The sequence below is a fragment of the Vigna unguiculata genome, chromosome 3 (assembly GCF_037176805.1).
Source record: "Vigna unguiculata cultivar grain cowpea cultivar isolate G323 ecotype 2 chromosome 3, ASM3717680v1, whole genome shotgun sequence".
NCBI lineage: Eukaryota > Viridiplantae > Streptophyta > Magnoliopsida > Fabales > Fabaceae > Vigna > Vigna unguiculata.
Window position 1 is genome coordinate 62,708,895 of NC_140794.1, and position 20,131 is coordinate 62,729,025.

Here is a 20,131-nt window from a genome sequence, read left to right on the forward strand (position 1 = left end):
AGCATAGCCACAGAAAAATCTGCAAGTGATAGAATATATCTAACATATGTGTGACACTGATGGCCATTCATTTGAAAACTTTGACTGGTCATTTTGATATTGAGATAATTAAAGAGAGGGAGGGTCTGAGAAAGCAATGCATATATTATGTATCTATATATATGTATGTTTCTTTTCTAATTTGTTTTCATCGGGCATGAGTATCTGATTAAAGTTTCAGTTCTCTCTCTCTTCATATCCAAGTTGGCATGCAAGTTGTCTTTAGTAATGCAACCGAGTCCACCCTATGAGTACCTTATAATTGAGGCATCAACATCCTCAACAGTTCCATGATCATATACCTATATATATATATATATATATATATATATATATATATATATATACATATATATAAGCTGTCTTGCATATAATTCTGGCTATAGCTACTACTACTACTACCTTCCCTTCTCTTTTATCTCTCTCTATAGATCTCGTACAAACAACAGTTTTAGACTCTTATTAGTACTTACCGGAGAAATATAGACACAGAGAGATAGAGAGAGGGGGAACATATTATATTTATATATATTCTACTTGCCCTTAAACCTCTTTGGTGTGTGCTATTAATATATAGCTACAAATTTAAATTAGAGTGCAAAATAATGATGGCATTATTCCAAAGGAAGGTTCATACCTTCTTCCTGTGCTTATTATCAATCTCTGCATTCTCTTCCCTTGTTGCTGTTGCTGTGCCAAAAGAGCAAGAACAAGATCGGATCTCAGCACTTCCAGGGCAGCCACGTGTGGCATTCTCTCAGTTCTCTGGTTATGTCAGTGTGAACGAGCAACATGGTCGAGCACTCTTCTACTGGTTCACTGAATCTCCCTCTTCTCCTCAGAATAAGCCTCTTGTTCTCTGGCTCAATGGAGGTTAGTCTATGATTCTATATCTATCTATATATATACGTATATTGTGTGTGTGTGTGAGAGAGAGAGAGAGAGCTTCAGTTCTTTTGAAGGCACTGTCTGATGAACATACATATTTTGTTTCCACCTTTGACTACAATACAAGTTAGAGTTTCATGATGTTAGTTTATATACCACACAAATTGTAGAAAGAAAGCTATAATTCTCATTGGAAGAAACAACATGAACAATAACTGCTGTTTAGTCTACATATGTATTACCCTAGAAAGAGATATTATAGGTTTATGTAGGCGATCCACTGTTGTTAACTTTAGCAGAAGGTTCCTTGCATCCTCAAAAGCTTTGCAAGTTACTGAGGAAATGAATTGTTATTGCATGCACCAGCAAAGAATCACAAGAACTTCCAAAACACAGCACAGCTGGCTTTTCTAACCAAAACGATTGAACACTATTCATTTGACAGATGAATTCTAGTAAAATCCAAACATTAAAAACTAAGCAAAGTAAGGAACAGCAGTGTGAGTTCCTAAAATTCGGTATAAGACAAGACAACATTAAGTTAACTGAAATTTAAGTTGTAAGGATTTTGAAAAATAAAGTCTGGTGTATGGATATTTACAACTGGTGAAGTTTTGTGTGGTAGGTTTGCATAATTAAGTTGTTGAGTATTATATCCCTGAACCGTTGCATTTGTTTGAAGTGTTGATGGCTTGTGTTTCCGTGACTATGTACTTGCTGAAGCATTAAGCAAAAACCTTACACTATTGCACATGTTGAGTGTTGACCGTTCTCTGAAATGACCAACCCTATCTAGATTGGGCCTATTAATGCACCCATCTACCTCTCTGCCACGCTTGACTTTACAATCTTCACTATTTTCCTTCTTTTCTTTTTCTCTTTTGCTGAAAATTAACACTGTTTTCTTCTACCATGTTCCACTGATTCGGAGGAAGAAAAAATGACAAGAAGCAGCTTAAGAAAACGCAGAAGTCTTTCTGCACAGTTGGAGAAAATAAAAGAAGAAAAGAGCCAAAAATAATAAGGAAAAAAAAAAAAACCCTAAGGTGACCCATGTGTGGCCTCGTGATCTAACTCTGTCTGTATCTTTTTTGGGCCATATTCGTTCCATTTCTGACATATATTCCCTGTTTGGAAGAACCTATTCCATGCTTTACCCAAGAAAAAACAAAACCTTTTTGTTCCCTCTTTGTATTTTAGGTAGAAAAACAAACAGAAACAACAGCAACTCAACGCATAGTGAACTCTAACCTTTCCATTTTGTACCTTCAAAAAGATGCTTATTTTCTCATTAATTCTCCCCTTTTGGGTACCTGTCTCTCTCATATTTTTTAGGGTATTGAAATCACACGATTCAACCGGAGTTGTTTGACTTTTTCATCTATTTTCTACGTTTCAAATTATATGTTTTCAGAACTTAATTGGAGTTTAGTATAAAGTTTACCTCAATTCAATTAATCCAAGAATTACTTTTATAACATTAAATTCATTATTTTTTTAATAATTACTTTAATCACTTATAAGATTATCTCCAATTAGTTAACATTGTAAAAGTATTTATACAAACACTATATAAAAATATATTCATGTTTCACAGCTTAATTCTTTTTATATCACAAAGTAAATCCTTATATCAAACCTTTTTTAATATACAATTTATAATTTTAACAACATCTACTTAAGTATTTTTAAAATTTACATTTTACTTGTGTATGCAAACTAATATACATGTTATGTATGAAATACAAATCAATATATATGAACAAAGTATTACTTTTTTTTATTTGTTTAACAGTATCCTTAAGACCTGTGGTTTGCAATTTTTTAAACCAAAAACCATAAGTAATCAAAAGGTGTTAACTGACAAAGACAAAAATTTAAGAAGAAAGTCAAGACTTTATAATGCTGCAAAATGCCACTGTGGTCCTGTCCCATCCAAATTCTGGGACCAGAAAGTTTGAGATCTTTTTCCACACTCATCAACAAACCAAAAAGTTATAATGGTTGAAATTTAAGGCTGAAAACTTTATGGCTTAATTAGAGAATGTGGTAGGTATTATAAGGATTTCCACACTGCACTTGCATATCCATATCAGTTCTCTGATTAGGCTAAAAAGGGCACCACATTTCAAACTACTAGCAAGTAAAGTTTGTGTAGTAATTTTTTTAGTGTATCTGTTAAATATGGCAGATACATAATCTTATACAACCTAAAGCTTCAAGTAAAACATGACAATGAAACTCAGTATCAAACATTAGTTTCCTCACTACACAAAAGGCACCTGCATTATTGCTTATAATGTTTAAAAGTGTTAAGAATTAAACTTTTAAATTTAACTTAATTCTACAAAATCTACTTGCAAAAAGTGAGGTTTGAACAGTCACAATGAACTGATAATTTCTGCATTTCTGGTTCAGGGCCTGGATGCTCATCTGTAGCATACGGTGCATCAGAGGAAATTGGGCCATTCCGTATAAACAAAACTGGATCTTCTCTGTATCTCAACCCAGATGCATGGAACAGAGGTAATGTCCATTGAATCAACTCTTATCATTATTACACTGGGTCACTTCACTACATAGGATTTGTAATTCACATCGATTACAATATACCACATATTTTTATTAAGATTTCTCTTTTCATTCATGTTAAGCCTTTCAGAATGACAATATATGATGAAAACACAATTTTGCTTTCTTTTTTTCAAATTGGTTTTCAGAAGCAAATATTCTTTTTCTTGAATCACCTGCTGGTGTTGGCTTCTCATACACAAATACCAGCTCCGATCTCAAAACTTCAGGGGACAAAAGAACAGGTAGAAGTAAATTTTGATGTGCAGTTGTGAATATAATTGAGTTTTGTCACCATTTTTCATATCATTCTAAGAATTTCAAATTGGTAACACAGCTCAAGATGCACTGATTTTTCTAATCAGATGGTTGTCAAGGTTTCCACAGTATAAATATAGAGAGTTTTACATTGCTGGGGAGAGCTATGCAGGTACTTGAAATTTTTATCTGACATTTGGTGTAATGAAATTTTTTATCTGACATTTGGTGTGAATATTTTATGCTTTAGGGCACTACGTCCCCCAGTTGGCTAAGAAAATCCATGACTATAACAAAAACAATCCTCAAATTATTAATCTCAAAGGGTTCATTGTAAGTCAATTATTTTTCACTCAATATATATGCTAAGGATCAAAATTACATCTTTTGTTTAGTAAAACTATGCATTTTGCTTGTGATATGAAAACTGCAGGTTGGAAATGCTGTGACTGATAGCTACAATGATGGCATTGGAACCATCACATATTGGTGGAGCCATTCTATGATATCTGATCACTCCTACAAATCCATTCTCAAGTACTGCAATTTCACTTCAGAAGAAACATCTAAAAAATGTGATGATGCTTATAGTTATGCAGTTAACTATGAATTTGGAAAAATAGATCAGTACAGCATCTACACCCCAACGTGCCCAATATCACTGAACAATACTGTCAAACACATACGGTTCAAGAATCTTCATATGATTTCAGGATACGATCCATGTACTGAAAATTATGCAGAGAAATACTATAACCTTCCTGAAGTGCAGAAAGCAATGCATGCAAATCTTACCAGCATTCCTTACAAATGGACTGCTTGCAGGTTTGGTTTTTTCACTGCATTCTACTGTTAGCAGAAACTAGATATTTTGCTTCTAATGAGTTGAAATCAAAATTCAGTTCATATAAATTGTATGAACTTACGAGTTTCAAAATTTGAACTTTGGTTTGTTGCACAGTGAAGTGCTCCTAAAGAATTGGAAGGATTCTGAAATTTCTGTGCTGCCTATATACAAAGAGTTAATTGCTGCAGGATTGAAAATATGGGTATTCAGGTATGGTTTTATATCGTTTTTTTTTCTTTACATGCAAATATAGTCATGATCGTTAAATAGAAAATACTTTCAATTATTTTCATATATATATATTTTATGAAAGTATTTGCTTCATCACATTCACGACCTATTCAAAGTTTGACACCCTTTGAAATTCAGTAGAAAACTTCAAATGTTTTAAAACCGTATTTTTTATTCGACTCTTGTAATTAAAATGAAAGGAGGCAATATAGAAAATAGAAAAAAGAAAAAAAATCAAACTCATTACTATTGTTTAACTTTAGAATAGGTTTATTAAATACTCTTTTCTTTTTTTTATGACTAGGAAGGACAAAGTCTCCCAAACAAACTAAGGATAAATACAAGTCTTTTTTTTTCCCTACTTTCACATACATATATACTTTGGTCCTATATTGATTTGGAAAAAACATGTTTAATTTTTTATGCTAATTAAAAAAATATAACTTTATTTTAAGTTTATTTCTTATTTCAAATGACTGTGATTTTTTAAAATATAAAATAAAAATAATATTATACTTTGCTTGCTCAGTTTCTGACTAATTTTGCTATCATTTAACAATTTTTCTTAAAAATCATCATACAACTTCATAAAATGTACCTACTCTATCAAGAAAATTATTACATAAAAATTACATTTAATGTCTTTAAAATGTAAAATACAATATAAATAAGAGAATATTATAAGATTTAGAATTATTCTTTACCATTAGTATATAAAATTTTGTATGACAACCTAGACCCTACATCCATAACCTAAACTCCTCCCAATAGCAGCATCAGCATGAGTATAATAAGAATTAAGAAGCTTGTTAATATTTTTAAATTTTGTACGTTATGCAGATATACTTGATCTGCATAAAATAGAAACTGATGAACAGTGTTTTGGTTTTGCTATAATACAGCGGGGACACAGATTCTGTTGTTCCAGTAACTGCCACAAGGTTCTCTCTGAACCACCTTAACCTCAGCATCAAAACTCGTTGGTATCCATGGTACTCTGGTGGACAGGTATTACAGTTAACTAACTAAATTTGAAAACCACAAAACATAGATATACGAAATGATTTTTTAACCATTAAATTTTGATAACTTTTTTTTATAATATGAGATAATATTTTTTAAATGACTTTTTTATTTTTTTATTTTTATTTTTTAATTTTTTATATTTTAAAATTACTTAAAAATGTCACAAAATTTAATCGTGAAAATAACACTGTTTCATATATATTAGGTTGGAGGATGGACAGAGGTGTATAATGGTCTAACTTTTGCAACAGTAAGAGGAGCAGGCCATGAAGTTCCTTTGTTTCAGCCAAAACGAGCTTACACCCTTTTTAAGTCCTTTTTGGCAGGAAAACAACTTCCAAAACATTGACATATTGCACTGTAACACGTTAATTCAGCATGTTAAATCAATGCACCATTCATTAATATATATCTTATAGTTTCTTGCTTCCACAATTTACACACATTCTACTAATAAACTTCATCCTTTTTTCACAAGATAAAATCTACTTTTCACTTTCACTCAGTGATGAATGTTGCATTAAGAAAACTTTTATTTGAATGTGACACCAATATTAAAATCATTAGATCTTATAAATAAGAACGAAAAGTGCTATATACTATAAAAACATTAGTGGTGCAAATTAAATAAATAAAGCATGTAATATTTTTGTTGCTTTTAATGTATTGTAACTAGTAATAGTGATGTAGTTTTTTAAAAGTGGATTAGAAAGTACTTTTAACAGTTCTGAAAAAGAAAAACAAAATCGCAATGATAAAAAATAAAAGACGACGGAAAAATTGTTTTGAATAAATTAAAGGTCAAAGAATAAACAACTGAATAATCTTACCCGAGTTTTTAACTGGGGTGTTCTGTGTTACAAAATACTTTTAATTCAAAATGTATACAAAAAATTAATTGAATATTTTTTCAGAATACAAAAAGTAGTAGAATAGAAAAGCAATTCCATTAACAGAGTAACAAAACCACAGTTTAGAAAAAAGCGAAAAATCACAAAATCGCCCACCGTGGGGCTCGAACCCACGACCACAAGGTTAAGAGCCTTGCGCTCTACCAACTGAGCTAGACGGGCTTTTGTTTAAAAATTTATACCTAACTTATAAATTAAAATGAGATTTAATTGAAGTGAAAAAGTTTGAAACTTTATTGAACTTAGGAGCAACCCTAATGAAGGGAGGGGAGAAATTGATAGAAGGCAAAGTTTTTTGCTTGGAGGGTGAAAGGTGGAATCGGGAGTACATAATGGAGATGCATTGGTTAAATGGATGAATTGGACAATGAGACCGAAAACTCGGTTTGTACTTGTGTTTAAGATTAGTCGTAGATTGGACCAATCGTAAGGTAACAAACAAGTGATCCCTTCGAATTGCTTTCATTGTCGCATGCCATGTGTTTCTCACTTGTTACTGTCAAATTTACACCTCATCAAATAGGTCACTCTTCCTTTTCCTCTCAATGATTTCAAAGAAAGTGAATAGAAATGTGTCCTTAATTTCAACTTCGTAAACTTCAGTTTCACGTCACAAACCTGAATTGAAGGAAGATACTTAGAAAGAACTGTAAAAACTGTAGATATGAAAAATACTTAGTGACATATTTTTAACAAAATTTCTTTGTTTTTTTAACATGTTTAGTGAATTGTTTTAACCGACATGAATTTTCACTAATTAACTGATTACAAGTTCAGTACTTTTTTCATTAACATAGATCTTAGATAGCAGGGAATATGAGAAAGCTAAAGGGTGATTGAAAAGACTCTCACACATAGCAGAGCAGAGTTCATGGGGAAATATTGACCGACAAAAACGTTAACAGGTGCACTAAACCAAACCCCAACATCAACAGACACCAGCAGCTTTATTTTACCCTAACTTCTGTTCACTGCTCACCTTTCAGAATCTTGGTGGTGTGAGGAGAGTTCTCTGCAATGCGTGTTGTAGTTTTAAATTTCTTACCATGGTTTCTGTGGATGCTGAGTAGTGGGTGGGTTCACCTTTTGTACAACCAATACTACCCCTATCAGCACACACAATAACTACATTGCCACCATTACAAGTTTTCCACCCAACATAACATGCACTTTAGTTGCAGTACACTCAAAATAATTATAACCAAACTTTTTAATTTATGTGCAAAATGAGTCAAAAGAAAGGGGGGAGGTGCGGAGGTGGTGAGACGAAGAGATGAGATCTGAAAATGAGGGAGATAAAGGAAAAGAAAAAATGGTGATGGAGCTTTCAATGAAGAGAATTAGTGGCTATTAAGTAGGTAGGTTGGTGTGACTCACAAAAGTCTGAAAGTAGGTGCTGGTGGGATCTTTGTAATTCCATTCATGAAGATGGAGGAAACATTAAATATAAAGATAGGGATTGAGTTGGGAGTGTGTAGAAGACAAAGTAAAGTACCCAATCAACCCTTCTCTCCATGGGAAAATAATGTGGCAATTTGGCAAATGGTTGGTGGGTGTGTGGGATTTTTGTTGTTTACTTTACCCGGTTCATGATGAAAAAACAAAGGATGTTGGGTTTTCTCTTTTCTCCACCCAGGACACGGGTGAAAAGCAGAAAAAAAAGAAGAAGAAAATGAATGAGAAGGGTAGACAGGTAAATGCAGAGCAATTGACCCATGAATATCAGAAAAAAAGAAAAAAAAAATGGTTGGAAGGGGATCTGAATGATTCCTAAAAGCCACCATGGCACGATGAGGGAGGTGAAGGGCAACAAAAACCAAAGTACTGAAAGCCAAAACAAAACCAAAGCCTAAAAATAAGGTTGGAACCAACAACTGCTACAGCGTAGCAGAGAAACAGCATCATCCCATCATCTCATTTATCTATCTTTGCCTTTTTTCCAGCCCCTAATCTATGTATCTATCTATCCATATCTATCTATCTTCAAATTCAATACCCTCTTTCTCTCTCTGACCCATTCACATTAACACGTTCGTCAATTTCTCTCTCTACACAGACACCAACAACGAATGACACAAGGAAAGAAGAAACATGGAAACTCCACGCATCATCCTACCATCAAAACCAAAGAGTCCACACCACACCATCCAACCCAACCCAACCCCTCTATCTGTCTTTCTCTCTCATCAATGGCCCAGCTGGACCAAAATTTATGTAGAAGAAAGAAAAACAAAAAACAAAGAATGGGAAACAAAAGAGAGAAGTTAGATGTGTTCAAATGTCCTCCAACCAAACCCACCATACATCTCTCTCCATTTCACTCTTTCTCTCTCATCACAACTATGTTCCCCGAATTGCCCTTCTGCAAGCCCCCAAAAAATCCCATCTTCATCACTGCTCTTTCAAAACAACAATATTTTTCACCGAGTTATGTGGGCTTTTTGGGTTTCTTTGTCTCGGTCAGAGTTTCTCACAGAGAAAACAGGAAAGCGAGAACCTTCTTACCCCTTCCCCTCTTCTCTCTTTCTTGGGCCTCTCTTTTCCTATTTCTTTCACTCACGTTTTGTTCCATCACCCATCACCCCTCACCCCACCCCACCCCACCCACCCACCTTCTTCTTTCTCTCTTTCTGCCTTTTCCCTTTAGCTTTCCTTTGCTCTTGCCCTGTGCCTCCTCTTATTTCTCTCTGATCTCATGAAGAAGATGAAAGGCGTTGTCTCCATGGACCCTCCTTTTGAGGTCTATCAGGATCAGAGGTCTAGGCTCAGACACCACAGTCTCTTGCAGGATTATGAAGACTTGCACAAGGTAACGCCTTTGTCTTCCCCTCTTTTGTATTTTCCTCCAAGATTGTAATTTTTGGTTGTGGGTTTCTCTGGATCTGGGTGTTTACTTTATGTACTCGGGGCTTTTGCTTGATTTGGGGCTATGATGGTTCTTTGTTCTTGAAATTAAGGATTTTTTTTAGGAGGAATCAATAAAAGGATTGTGTTTTGTTTGCTATTTTGTTTCCTATGTATGATCATTTGTTTGGTCTAACGGGTCTGTGATGGTTGATTGTTGTGAAAATTGAGGGTTTTTTTTTCTTCTGTGGGAACAATGAAGGGATCTTTTGTTTTGATTAATATGCATGTGTTTGACAGTTTGTTTGGATTTGATCCATGTTTATGTTCCGATCTGATGGATGATGGGTTTGTTCTCATTTCTCTCTTGACGGTATCTGTTTTCATCTCATATTTCTTTCTTGGTTCCCTTATTCCTCACATATCAATGTTTTTGGACTCCAACCAAATATATTTTCTTATATGTCCAATTTTTGGGTATTTAATAACACAAAGCACAGTAGCATGCGGTGTTCTTGTGATGTGAGTTTCCTTATTTTTGTTTTTTTTTTCTTATATATTTTTAATAAAGCTCTACTTCTTTCCTCTGCACAGTTTTCAGCTTCAGCCTCTTGGTTTTTCTGCTAATTACTTCTTTGTTTTGTTGTCTCTTTTGGATTTTGGGTTTGTAAATCAAATTGGAACTAGTTATATTATGAAGAACTGAATCATACTTGATCATTAGTTTTGTGTGTTTATGTTTCATGTCATTTATTTTCCGCTCGGCTTTCCACTTTACACTTTATCTTATCCTGGACTCAATAATTAAATAATACTTGATTGTTAGACAGTCATTTAGTTAGTGTGTTTATTTCTCTATTTGCCTCATCAAGGCTTTGCTGCAAAGGTTTTTTGCCAACATAAGTATGCAAAAACTGGTCTAATCTAATTTATTTCTAACATGCACAGGAAACAGAAGTCATGAGAAGGAAATTGCAGGATGCTGAGCATAAAAGGTTGATACTGGAAGATGAAGTTAGGTAATGATTCATGTCTCAAAGTAGATTGTGGATCTTCATAGTTTGGAGTTTATTGTTATACATAGGTGCTTATTCACATCACTGTCACTCTTATGGCTGCAGATTTTTGAGGCATAGATACAAATACTTGCTAAAACATCCTATTCCAAAGCCTCAACCAAAGAAAGAAGTTGTAAAGTCCCAAAAGCTCAAAATTCAAGCTCCCATTATCTCGAAGGGAAAGAATTACAGTAGAAAGGATCATACTTCACGATCCCACTCTTCATCTCATTTGAACCCTAATGGAAAGATACCCAATGTGGCTGAAGTGTCATTGCAAAAAACTAGCCATCTGTTTGATCTAAACCAGAATGCTAGAAATTTTACCTATAGTAAAAAAGACAGTACTATTCACAATTCTGCTTCTCCAGCACTAGACTTGAATCACAAGGAAAGAATTCACAGCAGCAAAGAATCCACAAAGAAGAGTGTAACTCCATTCTTTGACTTGAACCAGATATCGGTAATTAATTGCACATACTTGCACATACTGTTTACATCACGGGTTCTTGTTGTTTATGTTTAGTTCAAGTATGCTCATAGTTTTTGGTTGGTGTGATGCAGAGAGAAGAAGAAGAGTTGCAAGGCAACAGTGAACTAATGAGGATTGAAGAACCAAAGAGAAATACACAGAGAGTTGGAAGTGATGAGCAGCACAACGACATCAAGCTCTCAGCTTGTAGAAGTGTTGGCGATGGATCAAATAGGGCAGGGAAGAGGAAGATTTCATGGCAAGACCAGGTTGCATTGAGGGTTTGATCTTTAAAAGTACAGTAGGCTGATTTCAATGCAACATATTTTTAACCTTCGATTCTAGTTTTATGTTTTTCTTTGTAAAGATAAAACATACATTATAGAATCATATGTTCAATATATATATGTATATGAGATGAAATGGAGAATTATGTTCTCCTAATTCATCATATCTTTCTTCTCTTCATGAGTTGTTTGATTTATCTTTTTCCATGAGAAAGGTTCACCAAAATTGGTTTTAAAGTCCTTGGTTAAGTTGGGTGATCTTAGTTTCTTGTGCTTTGTGGCTGGATTTACTATGTCTTTTTGTTAGATCACATGACAGAGATTTGTTTTGTTCATTTTAGTATTGAAACTACGAATCATAAGATTCTTGCTCTTGGTTGTGTTCTACCTAACCTATCAACCATAATTAGAAAAGTATAAAAGAATACCGTCTATTTTACCAGAATTTAGGCGAAGATGTTGGGACCTTAGCTACAAAAACATAGTAGTTGTTGAATGTCTACTATGCAGAAGTTGTTAAGAAATCTTGCAATATATGTCTAGTACCAGAATTATTGATATTTGATTGTTTTGGTTGGATATTAACCCCATCAATTACCAACCAGGAAAAAAGTGTCTGATTTTGTACTTATAATTTAAGTTGATTGTAATTTAGATGACACTTTTCTTGTTGAGTTCTCCCATGATTATTTTTTTTCGCTCTTTTAATAAAGTTTTTACTTTTTGTTTTAGTTGACATTTGTAATATATTTTTATTTTTTTGATAACTTTTACACTAAACATTTAGTCTTTAAAAAAATCTCTTTTTGTTATATTGATCTTTTAGAGAACTTCACGTTTTGTATTTTATAGTTTATCGACAATTGTTTCGGTAGTATTATTTTTATTTCTTTTAATGTTTTTACATTTTTATCCTTTGTCTTAATTTGAACATAACTTTCAAATTGAACAAAATTGTTCTAAACAAAAAAATAAATAAATATTTCATAATATGTCTATTTATAATAATTTATAATTGAGATCTCTTTATAAGAGACATTTTTTTTTTTGTCTATTGAATATATTTTAAAATCATAATATTTTAAACAAAGTTATCATTACGTTACATGCAACACTAAAAATAGAGATAAATTCTCTATGCACAACAAATAATATATTACTACATAATACAATTATTTTTTAACACTAAAAAATAGAGATAAATTATCTATGCACAACAAATAATATATTACTACATATGTGATTTTTTTTCTTGTACGTTATATTGTTGCTCAAATATATCATTTAAACAATAAAATGCAAAAAAAAATATATATATAAAGAAAATATAATATATACTTTTATACGTAGAGAGATGTGTTACTTTATTTGTATTCCGTTTGTAAACGAATTAAAAATACAACAAAAGGTTAGTTACAATAAAAGTATTAAAATAGATATTTTATAAGTTTGGAAAATTTTGTTAATGATTTTTTAGTTATTTTAAATGGCTAATGTATTAGCAAGAAAATTACTAACAAAATTTCGTAAATATTACTAATTTATAGAAAAACAGCTTAGGATTTCAAAATTCACAATTTTTTCTGTAAATTTTATGGTGGATTTTAAATTCAAAAAAAAAAACTGTGAGAAATTTCTAAACGAAAAATATAGTTTTAAATAATTTTATTGCTAATTTTAAATTCACAAAAAATTAGTAATCAAACTTCTAGGTCTGAAATATTCACAATTGCAATTAAAGTAGCATTCCAACTTCTAATTATATCATTCCAAAGTATACTATTAAGTGAAATTTACGTAATTATATCAATCATAAATCACAAAAATATAGTTCATAATTAATATATATATATATATATATATATAATTCTTTTTTTATCACAAAAAAAAAACTTAAAAGGATATTTGAAAATATAAAAAGAGTGACTCACATAATGTTATAAACACTAAACTAATTCCACTTTTAACTTATTCATGTTCTTTTTAAATTTTAAATCATCTTTTATTTTTGTAAAATTTACCATAATTACACATAGATAACACCAACACATAAAAACAAACAAAGTAAGTTAGGGATGATTTAAAATTTCTAAATTTTAAATAATAGAGAATATACTACAAATTTTAATATTGTTATGTACTTACTATCAACATCAAACACCAAAGTTCATTTAGTACAAACATGTGCTAATAACCACAGGCACAATCTCACTAAAACTGGTGTGTTGACTAGCAATATGAGATCTTACATCTTTCTATGCTTCATCACTTATAGTATATGAGACACGTAATACATGAGATATAGTTATAACACATACAGGCAGCCTCCCCTAATACCGAGCATGGCAGAATAAATTTAGTATCTCTCCTAAGTTCGACTACTGCTGACACTTTAGATATGAACTTCCTCGACTCTCACCATTAGTTATTATTGTTTATATGACTCCAATAATTAGTTATTATTGTCTATATATAATCTTTTTTTTATCATAAAAAAGAAACTTAAAAGGATATTTGAAAATATAAGAAGAGTGACTCACACATAATGTTATAAACACTAAACTAATTCCCATTTTTAACTGATTCATGCTCCTGTTTAAAATTTAAATCATCTTTCTACTCTTGTAAAATTTACTGTAATTACATGCAGAGAACACCAACACATAAAAACAAACAAAGTAAGCTAGGGATGATTTAAAATTTCTAAAATTTAAATAATAGAAAATATACTACAAATTTTAATATAGTTATATACTTACTATCAACATCAAACACCAAAGTTCATTTAGTACAAACATATGCTAATAACCACAGGCACAATCTCAATAGAACTGATGTGTTGACTAGCACTATGAGATCCTACATCTGCCTATGCTTCATCACTCATGTAATACACGTAGTACATGAGATATAGTTATAACACATACAGGCAGCCTCCCATAATCCACCGAGCATGGCAGAATAAATTTGGTATCTCTTCTAAGTTCGACTATTGCTAACATTAAAGATATGAACTCCCTCGACTCTCACCACTAGTTATTGGTTTTTATATGACTCCAATAATTACTTATTATTGTATGTATCTACGCCAATACACCTCACATTGAACCAAATCATGGTAGAATTCCCTTCCTAAGAACTTCCTTATCAATCCAGTCATCGCACAAACATTACTCAGAGAGCTAGTGAAATTACAAGAAATCCACAAAAACACAAAATGTAGCACCTGACGATACAGGAAGAGTATCAAGCGCTCTTACCTCATGGGCTCACTATCAAGTGAGAGGTCCAAGAATGCAAACATAAAGCTCGACATCCTGACCCTTAGAGCTCTCTGACTTTGATTTCAAAACTAGCACCCAGTGTCTTGCATCCACCGTTCATCTCGGGAAATCAATAAATGTGAGCATCTCAACTTGCTTAATTGGTTCTAATTGGTACTTTTTCTCCTTTAAAGTTTTAGTTTAATGCAATTTTTAAGTGTATTATTAGAAACCAATTGTTCGAACCTCCAATACTTTCGTTCAATCTTTCCCCAATTTCAAACACAATCAAATACATATTCCTATTTGACAAAACTCATTTAACAAATTATATCCATATAATTTATCATTTCACCAATTCAAATCAAAATATCATATAACCCAATCACTCATAAATTACAAATCTCAACAATCATAACAACTAATAATCAATACTAGTTTTCCTTACCTTTTTAGGGCTCTTGATTTAAGGTTGCTTCTAAGCTCTGTGTCTCACAAATGTTCTAAAAACACAGACAAAACTTAAATTAATTATCTAAGCACATCCTTAGAATCACAACAGAACAAGAAAAACTATCGAACTTCCTAAGACGGCATGCAAGACCAACAAGTTCACATACATCCAGATCAAATTTTTACTCAAAAAATGAGACAAAACACAAAGAAAACTTAAATTAATTATCTAAGCACATCCTTAGAATCACAACAGAACAAGAAAAACTATCGAACTTCCTGAGACGACATGCAAGATCAACAAGTTCGCATACATCCAGATCAAATTTTTACTCAAAAAATGAGACAAAACACAAAGAAAACTTAGATTAATTATCTAAGCACATCCTTAGAATCACAACAGAACAAGAAAAACTATCGAACTTCCTGAGACGACATGCAAGACCAACAAGTTCACATACATCCAGATCAAATTTTTACTCAAAAAAATGAGACAAAAAATGAACTTACTCTATTTGAAAGATTGATCTGTTAGATACTTTGTCCTTGAGGCTAAGATCTGACTGGTGTGCTTGAATCTTAAAAAAGATAAAAAATAGAGTTGAAATCTTAAGAAAGACACAAAAATTCTAAAGAAAAAATTTTAGAAAGATAAAAGTTTTCATGAAATGAACTTGTTTCTAATAGATTTCTATTTATACATGACTTTATTTAATAATAAAATATAAGTATTTACTTTATAAAAAAAATTCCACCAACATCCATTTTCCAACAGCAATAACATTTTCATACATATTAATTTTACAAACAAAATTTATTTAGTAAGATATTACTTGTAATATTTATACACTAAAAGAAATTGTTAATTAAGATACTTTTCTAAAAATCTTAAAAATCTCGTGGGAAAATATTTTTTAAAAGAGATAGAAATTTATATAATAAATATTTAAGCGGCCTAAAATTGTTAATGTTGTAGGTAAGGTTCTTTTTTATTTCCTGATTCAATTTATAATTTTTAAACTGTTATCACTTAAGATTAATATACAAGATCATAATATTTTACATATTTTTTGTAATATTTATATTATTCAACATTTGATATGGTTGGACCACTCTATAAACTTCAAATCCGAGGTAATTTTATCGTTCCATCCTTTCCCTCTCTTTTTTTCAAACAAACGACAAAATCATGGCACACAGATACATGAAGAGTGTATTCATTTAAACTTCCTTCTCTCTCCTGTATGAATCGATTTACACTAATAAATAAATAAATTATCCTGAGTTTGATTTTAATTGTTTTTAAATGTAATAAGACAAAATAATAAATTTTTTTATTGATTACATAACTATGAATAGTTAATATATTTAAAACATGAAAAAGGAGTTTTTAACAAGAAATTTTTTGACAAACTGACAAACTTTCTATAAATAAGATTAAAAAAGATTAATTTTTTATTTTTTAAAACATCATATTCTATTTTTCACATTGCAATTCTCTGTATTCATATTTGACATTGTACTTCTCTTTATTTCAAAGTTCACTCTGTTATGCAATATATTATATTTTATCTTGTTTTGTTTGAACTAAACTAAAAAAAATTATAAAAGAAAATGCTTAATTAGAGTTTTGACAATTACAATAAACATCCCCACGAAAATACATAATCAAGCAATCAAGTTTAATCATTACAAGGATAAAAAGGGTCTCATAAATTGAAATTAGATAACTTAGAAACATCAGTTTCCTAAAATACTTCTTTTTCTTATTTCTATTCCTCCAAACAATACATCTTTTTATATAGTTTATATTTTTTCTACTCTCTATTTCAATCCAAACAAAAATGACAATGAGAATGAGAATGTCTTGCAACTCTAAAACGTACTAAAATAGGGTACATTAATAACTCAGGAAAAGTATTCATGAATCTAAGCACAAGACATATAACATGTCTGTTACTCAGAATTCTCAGAATTTGCAGCATCACAAGCACCACCAGCAGAACTGTTTGGGTTATTATGTTTTCTAATATTAGCCAGATGCTTCTTTCCACTTTTATGACTCTGCATCACAATTTCTGAGTGAGTTCGAACCTCACAAAATGCACAATAAAAACTAAACTTCTTCATTGTAGCATTGCTTTTCTGAACTTCTTTCTCAGTGGTTGTTGCTTCATTTTCATTATCTGTGCCACCCAAATCTTGGCTTTTCTCCACAGCCAAATCCTTTTCTATGGGTTCCACTTTACCTTTGTATGCAGGGTTCATGTCAGATTGAAGTGTTTCACCATTCTTTCTTGCATCCAACCCTGAATTCATGGTAACAACCACTTTATCAGATTTCTCACACTGGTTACTTTTCTGTAATGACAGCGTTGTTGTGGTGCTCTTACCCTTTTTTCTAGTAAAGGATGCTTCTTTAACCTTGTGCTTTTTCCCTTGAAGATGATCATTCAAGCCTTTTTCACTTGTGGTAACAATTTGACATAATGCACAACCCCAATCCTTCTTGGGTTTCTTCTCCAAGCTAGTTCCAGAATGGTTGTCATCAAGCAGAAAAGGTGTCTCCCGTTTTCGTTTCACACCACCAAGATTAACATTTATCACCTCTTTGTGCTTCACACCAGAAAGATCATCATCTACCATCTCTTTGCACTTTGCAACAGAAAGAGCAGCATTTGACTGCTGCAACATCACAAACACAACACAATATATTATAATAACTAGTCAATCCAAAGATTAAAGTACACTACAAAGAAAAATGTAATGAGTATGTGTGTGCTACTTTGAAGGTGATAGAATGAATGCACATGCCAATGAGCACCAGTAAAAGAAAAGGCTGAATCACATGTTTATGGATGATGGAACACAGTATGGCTTGGCTTTTTACTGTTTGATAGATAAATAGAAATGAAGTCTAATGGGACCTTGAAAAGGTCACTGTTTCACCAACAGAAGAAAATACAAATCACTCTTCCAATAGCCACGTGACTTGGGCCACTGTAAAGATATTAAATTTTTATCTGCCAAGCAAATAAATCTGCTTTGAGTAACTTCTTTTGGGAAAAGAATTCAATTTCACCTATGTAATGGAAACTAGCAAACAATCAAATATATATTCCCAAGGTAATAAACCAAAAAGTCATCCTTCTTTTCATCTCTCAAACTGTTTTCAAAGTTATTCTTTTTAACTTATGCTGAAAAAGAATAACAGGTCCCTGTACACACACACACACTACTCTCCCTATTCTGAGCAATGTCCCAAGATAACTTTGTTAAAAAATTAAAGAGAAGTTCTCATTGAAAAATGTAAAAATATACATACTCTATACTAACATTCAATTCAACTATTTTAATAAACTTTCTGTATTTTTATTTGTGCTTAAAACCTTACTTAGAAAGCCTTTATATTTTATCTTCTCACATTCAGTTTCAACCCTCCCATTTTCATCCAAGGGTCATCATAACAATGCTAAATGAGTACATGCAGCAAAAAAATAAAATAAAATGGACTAAATTTAGTTCCTCCTAATACAAACCTCCATGGAGAAACTGCAGTTCAAGTTGTTAACTTTTCACTCAGATGAAGATAGATGACTCAAATTTTGAATACTTATTTAAATCTGAACTTTCAAAATAAAAAAATGATTCTTCTGATATCAAGGTTCCAGAATAGATGTCACCAAACACCACAAAAATACTCAAAGAACATTCTTAAACAATGTGAAAACTTCTTACTAAAACTATTGTCTAATATAAAAATGAAAGAAAGCTTTTCACAATCCAAACACCACTGTAAATAGAGAAGACATAAAGGAAAAAGGGTAAATTGAATATTGAGATAAATCACTAACCTTAATAGTTAAGGTTTCATTTGGCCTCTGCTTATATAACTGTCTAATCTCAAGTCTAGGACGTAACTGGGGTTGTGGTCCACCACATAATTTGTTGTTATTAACAGAGTTGTGCAGTGTCATTCCTGGGATCATAGTCAAGGAAACTCCTCGTTCACCATAAGTGATTCCTTCCATCCTGTGTATCGGCATTTTCAGTGCTCTTTCCGACGCCAGTTCCCTCCTCACCTCCTCCTCCAATTCCAACCGCCGGGCCCTCTCGCCGGCGAGAATCTCTCTCCTTATTTCCTCTTTCTCTATCTCTCGCCTTATCTGTTCCCTTTCAATCTCTTGCCGGATTGCTTCCTCGGAGTTGATCGGCACCGGTGTTGGGTACATTCTCGGAGGAGCCGGGATAATACCTGAAAAACCACCTGATACAAAAACCCGAAGAATAAGACAAACCCATATGAGAAAAATGTTGTCTTTCAAACAGCAACGCAAATGGGTATGGTGTGAGAAACACGAAATCTCAGTAAAAGTGAACGTTACCTCGTAATGGGTGATGACCGGAAACCAGAGGGACAGTGGAGAGAGAGCGCTGGTGCGCTAACAGTGTTGTGCTAGTGCTTCGGTTTCCGCCATCATCACGAAACTTGAATTCCATTGGAAAAACAAAGGAAAAGCAGAGAGAAAAATAAAGAAAATAAAACTGTTCTGAGAAAAAAACAGAGACACTAAATGACTGACTGGGTACTTGATGTATTGAAAGAGTGATTAAATAGAGGAAGAGACAGATCGTGTTGACACGCGCCCCTGACGCGTTTGATTTTGGCCTTTTATAAGTATGTAATCTGAGGTACCATTGATTCTGGGTTTTTTTTTTTTTTTTCATCAAAAAGATTAAAATTGATTCTGTTTTGTGTATGATAATCAATTTTTGATATTTCAGCTTATCTTTGATCTTTTCGGAAAATAATAGAAGATGATTCTTTTGTTCCAATTTTGGATGGGACCACGAGTTGGGGGTTCTGTGTTACTTTTTCTCAGTTGGACTTTGATTGGAATCTATCTCTCACTGTGGAACAAATTTCAACACAGAGTTTATTTGATTAAAAAATAATAATTAGATGTGAATAAATATTCAATA

The 20,131-nt window shown here is 32.2% G+C and overlaps 3 protein-coding genes, 1 long non-coding RNA gene and 1 other non-coding gene across 7 annotated transcripts; 2 read left to right on the forward strand and 3 right to left on the reverse strand.

The window, feature by feature from the left end:
* Positions 1 to 419: 419 nt before the first annotated feature.
* Positions 420 to 6,295, forward strand: BRS1 (alpha/beta-Hydrolases superfamily protein). The gene is made up of 9 exons (XM_028061961.2): positions 420 to 912; positions 3,346 to 3,453; positions 3,648 to 3,743; positions 3,836 to 3,928; positions 4,007 to 4,089; positions 4,190 to 4,581; positions 4,718 to 4,813; positions 5,737 to 5,842; positions 6,066 to 6,295. Exons 1-9 carry the CDS (start codon positions 645 to 647, stop codon positions 6,207 to 6,209), a joined length of 1,386 nt encoding a protein of 461 aa, XP_027917762.1. The 5' UTR covers positions 420 to 644; the 3' UTR covers positions 6,210 to 6,295.
* Positions 6,296 to 6,860: 565 nt separating this feature from the next.
* Positions 6,861 to 6,933, reverse strand: TRNAK-CUU (transfer RNA lysine (anticodon CUU)). The gene has a single exon. It is a non-coding gene; the product is annotated as a tRNA-Lys (tRNA).
* Positions 6,934 to 15,786, reverse strand: LOC114178626 (uncharacterized). The gene is made up of 3 exons (XR_003603359.2): positions 15,659 to 15,786; positions 15,144 to 15,198; positions 6,934 to 7,389 (listed from the first exon to the last, which is right to left on the reverse strand). It is a non-coding gene; the product is annotated as an uncharacterized LOC114178626 (long non-coding RNA).
* LOC114178625 (ribosomal RNA small subunit methyltransferase G) lies at positions 8,611 to 11,613 on the forward strand. The gene is made up of 4 exons (XM_028064634.2): positions 8,611 to 9,580; positions 10,564 to 10,634; positions 10,737 to 11,136; positions 11,238 to 11,613. Exons 1-4 carry the CDS (start codon positions 9,467 to 9,469, stop codon positions 11,430 to 11,432), a joined length of 780 nt encoding a protein of 259 aa, XP_027920435.1. The 5' UTR covers positions 8,611 to 9,466; the 3' UTR covers positions 11,433 to 11,613.
* Positions 15,787 to 16,892: 1,106 nt separating the features above from the next.
* Positions 16,893 to 19,848, reverse strand: LOC114176770 (uncharacterized). Of its 3 annotated transcripts, XM_028061927.2 has the most exons (4): positions 19,534 to 19,839; positions 19,003 to 19,415; positions 17,542 to 17,833; positions 16,893 to 17,457 (listed from the first exon to the last, which is right to left on the reverse strand). In XM_028061927.2, the coding sequence occupies exons 1-4, from the start codon at positions 19,646 to 19,648 to the stop codon at positions 17,105 to 17,107; spliced, it is 1,173 nt and encodes a 390-aa protein (XP_027917728.1). In that variant the 5' UTR covers positions 19,649 to 19,839; the 3' UTR covers positions 16,893 to 17,104. The 3 variants fall into 3 exon arrangements, with proteins under 3 accessions (XP_027917728.1, XP_027917727.1, XP_027917726.1); XM_028061926.2 differs by having other exon boundaries at positions 16,893 to 17,830; positions 19,534 to 19,848; XM_028061925.2 differs by having other exon boundaries at positions 16,893 to 17,833; positions 19,534 to 19,843.
* Between the last annotated feature and the right edge of the window lie 283 nt (positions 19,849 to 20,131).

What these genes read in the sequence shown, in the direction of transcription:
- BRS1 (XM_028061961.2), top strand. Translation starts at nt 645, where the DNA reads ATGATGGCATTATTCCAAAGGAAGGTTCATACCTTCTTCCTGTGCTTA. An exon ending in TGCTGGGGAGAGCTATGCAG is followed by an intron (nt 3,929 to 4,006) that starts GTACTTGAAATT and finishes TTTATGCTTTAG; the next exon opens with GGCACTACGTCCCCCAGTTG. An exon ending in CATGGTACTCTGGTGGACAG is followed by an intron (nt 5,843 to 6,065) that starts GTATTACAGTTA and finishes CATATATATTAG; the next exon opens with GTTGGAGGATGGACAGAGGT.
- LOC114178625 (XM_028064634.2), top strand. Translation starts at nt 9,467, where the DNA reads ATGAAGAAGATGAAAGGCGTTGTCTCCATGGACCCTCCTTTTGAGGTC. An exon ending in ATACTGGAAGATGAAGTTAG is followed by an intron (nt 10,635 to 10,736) that starts GTAATGATTCAT and finishes TTATGGCTGCAG; the next exon opens with ATTTTTGAGGCATAGATACA. An exon ending in TTGACTTGAACCAGATATCG is followed by an intron (nt 11,137 to 11,237) that starts GTAATTAATTGC and finishes GGTGTGATGCAG; the next exon opens with AGAGAAGAAGAAGAGTTGCA.
- LOC114176770 (XM_028061925.2), bottom strand. Translation starts at nt 19,648, where the DNA reads ATGGAATTCAAGTTTCGTGATGATGGCGGAAACCGAAGCACTAGCACA. An exon ending in CGGTCATCACCCATTACGAG is followed by an intron (nt 19,416 to 19,533) that starts GTAACGTTCACT and finishes TTTTTGTATCAG; the next exon opens with GTGGTTTTTCAGGTATTATC. An exon ending in ATGAAACCTTAACTATTAAG is followed by an intron (nt 17,834 to 19,002) that starts GTTAGTGATTTA and finishes GTGATGTTGCAG; the next exon opens with CAGTCAAATGCTGCTCTTTC.